This window comes from Monopterus albus, unplaced genomic scaffold (assembly GCF_001952655.1).
Source record: "Monopterus albus unplaced genomic scaffold, M_albus_1.0 scaffold128.1, whole genome shotgun sequence".
Classification (NCBI taxonomy): domain Eukaryota; kingdom Metazoa; phylum Chordata; class Actinopteri; order Synbranchiformes; family Synbranchidae; genus Monopterus; species Monopterus albus.
The window spans coordinates 2,265,350-2,274,802 of NW_018128008.1; the positions used below are offsets into that span (position 1 = coordinate 2,265,350).

Below are 9,453 nucleotides of genomic sequence, written 5' to 3' on the forward strand. Positions count from 1 at the left end.
ATATATAAAAAATTTATCTTTTGGTATTATTAGCGTAGATCATTTTGACTTTGTCATTTGAAGAGTAGCTCACAAGGTGAAAAAGTGTGTGTGTGTGTGTGTGTGTGTGTGTGTGTGTGTGTGTGAGAAAAAGTGCGGGCACCCCTGCCATTAAGTATTAGTACATAACAACTGAACATCAATTTGTCAAGGTAGAGGTATTTGGTGCTATGCGGGACAGGTATCTGCATATTTCACTAACCTGTAGAGTGCTGAGGGTATCATCTAGAGTGACAGGAGTGATGGTACAAATTATTACTGTTTTCGCGTTCCCTCCCAAAGAGTTCTGGAGGATACGAGTTAGCTTACTATCTCGGTAGTTGGTGAAACCCCTGAGGAGAGAATGATATTTGGCAAATGTAACCACCTTGGATTTAAAGGGTAACATGGCCATTTTCTATTTTAACAATATTTAACAGTCCCCATTATAACAGTGTGTTCTCATTTTGAAATGAAGCAAACCAAGTAATAAGTGTAATGCATGTCCACTGTTTACTTACTTCTGGCTTTCATCAGTCAGTTTCTTGATCACTTGACCGAGTGTGAAGAGGCTGCGATTGATATTACAGCCTTCTTTGAAACGTGTGCCTTAGATATCAAAACAAATCAATTATTGTAATGTTAGCATAGTCAACACGTGCATTAGGCCTAGTACAGCATGCCTTTAATGCAGCTTCAATCAAAACATTAAGTCTACACATTTGATGCCGCCTTACCTTCAGACCCTGTTTGACTTGCTCGCTCAGATCCAGCTAGATCAACTAAATTCTAGAGGATGAAGCAAGTGACCAAATAATTACTAAAACACATCATCAGTTAATTTATGCAGACAAAAATAATTTAAACATCAAGACAGCCAATGATATTAGTTTTTCCTTAGTCAATTTCATACATTTCAGATTAAAAATGAAATTCTCAAAACTGTTTGTTCAACCTCCACATTAGCCATTCATTTGTGTACATCATTCAAGCAATTTCTGTGTGGCTCTACGTGGCTTGTTCTAGTGGGTTTTGTTGTCCTTTTCTCCTCATTCTGCAATTTGCTAAAGAGATCTGACCTTAATGTACATCTATGTATTGGACGGTGTCGCTGCTGAAGTGAGAATTCTCCCTGACCACAGGCAGAAGTATCGAGGAAATTGCTGCTTTGCAGACCAAAATGAGGAGAAGATGACAAACGACCAGCTGGAGCTACCTTCTATTATAATACACAATGGCTAACAAAAAATAAAATAAAAACAAAGGCTCGACTAGAAGAATCTCAGTCGACTGACGGGTAACCCTAGACTTCACTCAAGACACCTTGGAAGGTGACTGAGCATTCTGACTGATATGTTTATAAATTATGACAAGGGCTTGACAGCATGCACATGTTCATTGACACAGGTATTTACCAAGGATTTTATGCAAGTGATGTGCTTTTGCAGGTAATCAATTGTGTGGTGCCATTTGTACAAACTGTTTTGAGAAATATTCTGTCTTGCCAATATCAAGAATGATTTGAGAAATATCCCAAAGTAACTGAGAAAAACTGCAAAAAGAGCAAGCTTACCAAATGAGACACAAGAATGGCTCCATCAGTATTTTCACCAGATGCTGGGTCACTGGTTTCTCTGCTCTCCAGGATCTAAAGAAAACTCAATCATGAAAAATCCAGATTTCCCCAAAGCCCTGCAGGTTACTATATGTTGATTTTGCGTACCATTCGGAAAATTGTGTGTGAGCGACTGCTCCGCTGGTTCATTTTTGTCTTTCCGTAGTGACGGTTCTCTACAGCAGCAGATTGTGCAGAAAAGACACTGGTTGTTGCAACTGCAGTACACATTGTGCAAGCATCATTCTCATGTTTCTGACATCTTACTTTCTCCCTTCCGAATCCAGGCTATGGCTTGTGCAGGAGATGTAACTAGCTCTTCAGTCAGGTCAGCCACAAATATATTTTTCTGCATGAGGTAAACAAAACAATTCCAATCAGGTAAAACAGCACAATACATATTTTTAGGGGCTCTATCGTTCAGTACTGCTACTAACGTTTAAAACGTTACCAAGCAGCTGAGGCCCAGTGTGGCCCAAGTAGTTCTTCAATGATTTAGTGTTGCACCTGAATAAGGTTTTGGCACTTGTGAATAAAATGTATGAAAAGGGGGGGGTCTAAAATTGACATTTTAGTATTTGAATCCTGTGCCAGGTAGAGCGTGTGTGTGTGTGTGTGTGTGTGTGTGTGTGTGTGTGTGTGTGTGTGTGTTCAGCAAAGTTAGATTGCATTGCTAAAACTGGGCTACTGGCTAATTGATGATGCCGTTGTGTCATTTTACTGCAGAGTCTAAAACAGGCATGGACAAACTACAGCCCGCCCATTAGGCTTTTTAATCTAGCCCACCAAACTTGTCCAAATTATACTATTAAATTATGTTATCAATAAACCTCATTTGTTTTGCCTTTTCCCTTCAATGCCCGCGTATCCCCAGTACAGGGTGCACTTTAGACACATTCAACTCTCTACTTTGCTTTGCCCTTTAACCCCTTCTAAACATGAGCAGACCAAAGAAAAGAAAAGTGGAGTGCAGAGTGTTTAAGTGGACAACAAAATATTTTTTTCTTTTATTGAAGTCTGATCAACAACTGTATGTCTGATATGCCAAGAAACTGTTGCGGTTTTCAAAGAATACAATATCAGCAGTCACTTTGCCATAAAGCATGCTGACTACACTAGCAAGCAGTCAATGCAAGGACGGCTACTGCTCAGAGGTTGACGGTTAATTGACTCAGCAAAACTGCGATTCAAAAGTAAAGTACCAAGGCAAGTTTTATGCTGGCATTCAAATTAGCCAGTTTTTGAAAGAATGCATTGTAGAGACAGCAGGTCAGCTATATCCAGCAAGTTAAACAAAAAGGCGGAGCCCTTTAAGTTTTATTCACTAGCACTGGATGAAAGTAACGGCAAAAGGCACTGCTCAGCTCCTAATTTTTATCTGAGGGATTAACGACAGTGCATTTGGAGAATAATTTGTACAATAAGCCTTGCATATTCATGCTTTGCTACCTGTTAAAGGCCAAAACCTTTTATGTAATGGCTTTTATATTAGTTCACACAAACACTCCATCCTTCTGCTCCTTGGGCCCCTTGTCAAAATTTTAGAACACATTGTGGCCCGCGAGTGAAAAAGTTTGTCCACCCCTTGTCTAAATCCATGTGTGACCATTGCCTGCTCTCTAATATTATCTAGCTGTCCTGTGAGGTCAGTCGATACACTGGTAAAGTGATGGATATTGCAATAGCTTGGTTGCGCTGTAACCACAACAGTGGTTAACTAATCAGAATCAGCTTTATTGGTCAGGTGTGCCAGACACACGAGGAATTCGACTCTGGTACAGCGGTTCTCAATGTGCATGTACATATCACCATGCAAGGCAACAGCATGGGGCAAGTACGCAGTAAACCAACAATATAGCATAAGTTGGTAATGTTAGCCTGCTACACCTGTATTTCAGCTCTTCGAACACTTGCTAATGCTAACAAGCTAATGTAGAGCTCATCAGTGTCTCACAGCTGCTAAAGCATCATATGGGATCAAGGCAGTAATCAAGCAAGCAGAGCTTAGCTCCATCTTGGTGACAGCAAAAGTCTAGCCCACTTGCTAATGATAACAGGGTAATATTATAATACTACTAGGCCAGTGAGGGAAGGTACTTGGCAAGTTATGTTACATCTTCTGACGTTTCATGGCACCACAATAACCAGGGATAAGACTGACAGTCATCTTAGTAACTGCAAGTAAACAGGGGGCCTGCTCTGTCCTGTTGCCACTGAATATATTCAACTGCACCAGTGGTTTTGGTCAGCCTTTGTTTGTACCCATGTAGTGGTGTCTATGAAATTACTGGATGTGCATTCTAGGATATGTTTGGTTTGGTGTACCATCCCTTAGTTATAGGCCTAGGCCAGGGTCCTCTCATGATGCGCTGAGCCCCCCCATTTAGTTTTTTATATTCCATCTTTACATGTCACCAACTTTGTGTCTTCTCTCTCCCTGTACTCTTCTAAAGGTATCCCTGGCTCTGGAGCACTACATGTCTGATAAGCAATCACAGGTCCAATTTTACCTGCCCAGTGTTTGATCGTTTGTTGTTGTGTCTTGTTGCTTTCCTTTTCTCTCTCCCCTATCCACTTGTTAGGGGTTTCTTCTATTAAAGTGAGTTTTTCCTTCCCATTGTCACCAAGTGTTTGCTCATTGGAGCTTTGTTGGGTTTTCCTTATAATAATGCAAGGTCTAAACCTTATTATTTAAAGTGCCCTGAGACAATTATTCTTGTGGATTTGGCACTATACAAATAAAATGAAATGAACCCAACCTAGTCCTGCATTCTGAAAAAGTAGCTTATGAAAAATAAAGTGTAAAACAAGGCAGCATTACATGTGTAATATACATTAGAAAATTGCACATTTCCTACACAATGCTCATTTAATTTTTCAGTTTGTGGGCAGAAATCTAAGTTAATGTTTGATGTTTCATTAATGCCAACTTATGTTATGCTTACACTGGTTGTCTCTCTGATTTCCAGGGGTTTACGCTTCCAGCTGTCAACAAGCAGATCAGTCACAGTCTCGTTGTAGATCTCCATATAAGACACTCTGAGAAGGAACTCCTTTTTGGGATACTTTTGGCAAAAGAAAAGGCATTGGTTAGAATAAACAGACATAAATGGCAGCACATTTAAACTATGTGATACAATTCTTACATTTTTAATTGTTTGGAAGACATCTTCCACAGCCAAAGGTATCACTCCAGGCATATGGTTACCCCCCATCATGGTAAAAGTCTTTCCAGAAGAAGTCTGCCCATAAGCAAATATGGTTCCTGTGGATCAAATATAGTATAAGCAAAAAAACATACACCACAGTATCACAAGTCATGTCTCACTCCAGTCAGTTTCAGTTATGTACCATTGTATCCCTCAACAGTGGAAACAACCAGAGGCTTTGCAATGTCCTGGTACAGATGCATGGTGGTTTCGTCAGCAGTGAACACTCTGTCTGCAAACAGATAAGGAATAGCACATTTCTGTTAGTACAACTCAATTCTAAATGACTCCAAAACAAACAAACAAACAAAAAAACCCCACAATATTCAGTAAACACATTGATTAATCATGTGCAAAACATACCAAAACTAAAGCTCTTGCTGGAGTTCCCATCCTCAATCTGATGAATCGATTTTTTATCTGCTTTCCAGAGCAGCTGGATAGGCTCTGCATTCTCTAATGCAGCACTTTCCTCTCTGAAACACATTAAAGATACATGTGGAACCATTAGACTTTTTTCCAACAACATTTTCAAGTCACAAACTGATTTGTGTGCAACATATGGCTATTTATCTGGCTATTTCCTGGAGTCAGTATGGACCAGCATAAACTCAATTTGTATCGAGCCTGATAAATATATTAGTATAAGCAATTCAGTGCAAGATGTCTGCCTTAACATCTGTGTTTATGAAGCTCAAAATGTTTCAGTTTTTGGTGAAATTGTCATTAATGTATACATTAAATTATATGGTTATTATTGAGTTCATAGTTAAAGGCATTTTGTACAGGACTACATTATATTCAGAGGTGTACCTAATAATATCCATTTTTGACCAGGATATGTCCTTTAAATCACACATAAACCAAGTCTGTAGATCTGCCGTCTTTCACCTGCACAATATCGCAAAAATCAGGAGCATCCTGTCTCAAAGTGATGCTGAAAAACTGGTCCATGCATTTGTTACTTCCAGGCTGGACTACTGTAACTCTTTACTATCAGGATGTCCCAATAGACCCCTAAAAAAAGCCTCCAGTTAATCCAAAATGCTGCAGCCAGAGGACTGACAGGAACGAGCAAGAGAGATCATATCTCTCCCATATTAGCTTCTCTCCACTGGCTCCCTGTAAAAGTCAGAATAGAATTTAAAATCCTTCTCCTAACATACAAAGCCCTTAATGACAAGGCTCCATCATATCTTAAAGACCTCGTAGAGCCTTATCATCCTAACAGAGCACTTCGCTCTCAGAGTGCAGGTCTACTTGTGGTTCCTAGAGTCCACGCAGAGCCTTTAGCTATCAAGCTCCTCTCCTATGGAACCAACTCCCAGTCTCAGTTCGGGAGGCAGACACCCTCTCTATCTTTAAGATTAGACTTAAGACTTCCCTTTTAGATAAAGCTTATAGCTAGTTAGTCCTTAGTTATGCTGCTATAGGCCTACGCTGCTGGGGGGGTCCATGATGATCTGAGCTCCGCTCCTCTCCTCTATATGCCACCATTACACATCACTAACTTTGTAGCCCTGGCTCTGGAGCTCTATGCTTCAGATGAGCAGTCACCAGCCACATCAACCTGACCCGTGTTTGTTTGTTGTGTCTTGTTGCTTTTCTTCTTTTCTCTCTCCTCTATCCACTCATCCCAACGAGGCAGAAGGCCGCCCACCAAGAGCCGAGGTCTGTTGGAAGTTTCTTCCGTTAAAGGGAGTTTTTCCTCCCCACTGTCGCCAAGTGCTTGCTCAAGGGGGATTTGTTGGGTTTTACTCCATAATAATAGTGATAACAGTAAGGGCTAGACCTTACTTTGTAAAGTGTCCTGAGATGACTTTTGTTGTGATTTGGTGCTATACAAATAAAATTAGAATTTTGAATTGAATTAATATCCTGATCCTCTCAGGTCTGTAGCTCAGGAGCACAAAACCATAGAAACATCTAAATATAAAATTAAATAAAAATATTAGGGACGATCTTCAGCAGAGTGAATGACACAATTCCAGTCTTGTCTCGAAATCCGTTTCCCCGTGAGGATGTGTTGTTAAAACTGTGTCCACTCCCCTTCTCCTCCGTAAGTATGGTTAGCATAAGGTTAATATTCAGGTTAGTGGGGGAAAAACACGTCTCGACGGGGCAAACAGCACCGGTGTTAAAGATCTGGTACCCCGTCGAGACACGTTTACCGTAATCTAACTTAACCTAAATCTCGATGAGGGAACAGAGTTCGACACAAGACTGTACGGGGATAAATTAAGGCTTTAACTTGAATAGGTTTTATTTGAATACAGTACATTATGACTTACACTACAAGACTACGATACACAATTTTATGCTAAACAAGTACTCGTTAACGTCCGAATTTCAGATAAACTAAGTATGGATTACTAACTTGTGTGTGGCTGGCATCGGTTCTGTACCGGAAACAAATTCCTTGTGTGTAAAATACTTGGCCAATAAAGGTGATTATCGTTATCCTTAAATTTAGCTAGCTGGTTAGTAAGGGTAACAGTTACATTAGCATTGGGTAATTTAATGTTTTAACATAATATCCTAGTAACATACATGATTTTGCGCAAAATTTACCTTGAAATAAGAGGACGGACTCGTATACAGACTTTAACAGCCGACTCTTCCATCATTTTATACTTGAAATACAGTCGCCAAATCTCAAATGACCAAAAAAAGGCACTTAATGAATGCCTAGCCCCTTGTCTATCTTTTGAATGTTGCCGTTTAGTTTCCATTGGTCGGCGTCACGGCTGGACAGTTCCATGTGGGTTTGGGGTAACAAACTGAGAATTTGTGCTTGTGCTTCAAAAATTAATTTTAACAAAATGTTTAGTGACACAGACTTGGATAATGGGCCATGAAAACGTTATTTATTTTATTTTAAAATAAACCAGCACCAAAATATCAAGCTAATGTGGTCGCGCCCGACTGTGACGACACAAAACGCGACCGGCTTCATTGGCATCATCACACCGCGTCTTGTATGGGAAAAATCAACACTTGGGGAAGGCAGTCGTGTGCGATCACATTTCAGTAGATGTTAACTGTTTATCGAAGTCTAAAGGAAGGTGAACGGTTAGATTATGTGTTATTTTCCTGATAAGGCGTAGTTATAAACAACTCATTTGGGCGTCTTATCTCACAATTGTAATGTCTCTCTTTCTAGTGAACAGGTAGGCTTGTTTTTGTACTAACTCACATCATTCTTATAGATAGGTCACATTACTACATTCTGGAGTAATGTGATCCTGGAGTGTCAGAGTTGTATTTGGCTTTTGAATGGTTTTTCAATAATAAGCGTTCGTATCAGAGAGCAGAAGTATTATTATTATTAGTTGGTCAAAAGTTAAAGACCTTAAAGGTTCACTAATATACATACTATATATGGTATCAAAACCTGCCAGACTTCTCAAGGTCAAGAGGTCAAGAATCTTTATTTTCATTATGCATAGCACAACAGATTTTTTTCTGACAGCTCTTGGCTTAAGACACATTATTTACATAACACAAAATTGTATAAGTCAATATAAAAGTATGAACAAATAAAGAAGGATGTATGGGACCTAATCAGGTCAGCAGCATGTTGGTAGAAAAAGAGTGTAGTAACATTATAAAGTGCAGCTCAATGCAAATCTCAGTCTTTAGGAAGAGGTGTGAGCATGGGTGTGTGTCTGCAGAGGTCCAGTGTTCTGTCTGTGTCTGCCCATGGGGGAGAGGTTGTGTTGGGGTTAGGGGGTGATTGATTTCACAGCTCTGGAGAAGAAGCTGTGTCTCAGTCTTTGTTTTAGTCTTTATGTATCTGTACCTTTTCCTGGAGGGAAGAGGCACAAACAGACCATTGCCTGGATGGGTGGGGTCTGCAGCAATCCATCTGGCCCTCCTCTGGATCCGGTCAGTGTATAGTGAGTCCAGATCCAGAAGAGGACCCCCTACAATGCCCTGAGCTGTTCTCACCACCTGGGTCAAGTCCTTTCTGTCCTGTGCAGTGCAGCTCCCATACCACACTGTCACAATGAGACGGAGGATGCTCTCTACTGTCGCTCTGTTGAAGTTTCCTGAGGAAGAAGAGCCTTTGCTGGGCTTTCTTCACCAGGTAGGATGTGTTCAGAGACCAGGTCAGGTCAGATGTGATGTGGATGCCCAGGAACTTGGTGCTATACACTTGCTCCCCCACCACCTCCCCATGTATGAGAAGAGGAGCATGTTTTGTCTTCCTGGACCTCCTGTAATCCACAATGACTTCCTTAGTCTTGGTGTTCAGGACAAGATTGTTATCTGAACACCACCATGTCAAGTTCTGGATCTCCTCTCTGTAGTAAATCTCATTATTGTCTGAGATGAGACCCACTATGGTGGTGTCGTCTGTGAACTTCACAACTGTTTTTGTGGTCATGAGTAAACGGAGTGAAGAGAACTGAGCTGAGCACACAGCCCTGTGGTGTGTCTGTGTTCAGGACCAGTGTGGATGATGTGCAGCTTCCGATTCTCACCACTTGAGGCCTGTTAGTGAGGAAGTCCTTAATCCAATGACACATCATTGCAGGCATTCCCAGATTGTGCAGTTTCAGTGCCAGTTTGTTTGGTATTACAGTATTAAATGCCGAACTGAAGTCA

At 40.6% G+C, this 9,453-nt stretch overlaps 2 protein-coding genes across 2 annotated transcripts in view; one reads left to right on the top strand and one right to left on the bottom strand.

Moving 5' to 3' along the window:
- The window catches only part of cenpe (centromere protein E), a 46,582-nt gene extending 39,050 nt beyond the window's left edge, over positions 1-7,532 (bottom strand). The window contains 11 exon segments of the mRNA XM_020612882.1: positions 242-371; positions 540-627; positions 756-807; positions 1,592-1,666; positions 1,742-1,809; positions 1,901-1,982; positions 4,579-4,698; positions 4,780-4,898; positions 4,985-5,074; positions 5,206-5,318; positions 7,414-7,532. Of these exon segments, the coding sequence (XP_020468538.1) occupies positions 242-371; positions 540-627; positions 756-807; positions 1,592-1,666; positions 1,742-1,809; positions 1,901-1,982; positions 4,579-4,698; positions 4,780-4,898; positions 4,985-5,074; positions 5,206-5,318; positions 7,414-7,469 (993 nt within the window). The 5' untranslated portion in view covers positions 7,470-7,532.
- A 291-nt stretch (positions 7,533-7,823) lies between these two features.
- Positions 7,824-9,453, top strand: part of ddx51 (DEAD (Asp-Glu-Ala-Asp) box polypeptide 51) — a 14,913-nt gene continuing 13,283 nt past the window's right edge. Inside the window, exon 1 of the mRNA XM_020612883.1 lies at positions 7,824-8,012. Within this exon, the coding sequence (XP_020468539.1) occupies positions 7,990-8,012 (23 nt within the window). The 5' untranslated portion in view covers positions 7,824-7,989. The remainder of the gene's footprint in view (positions 8,013-9,453) is intronic.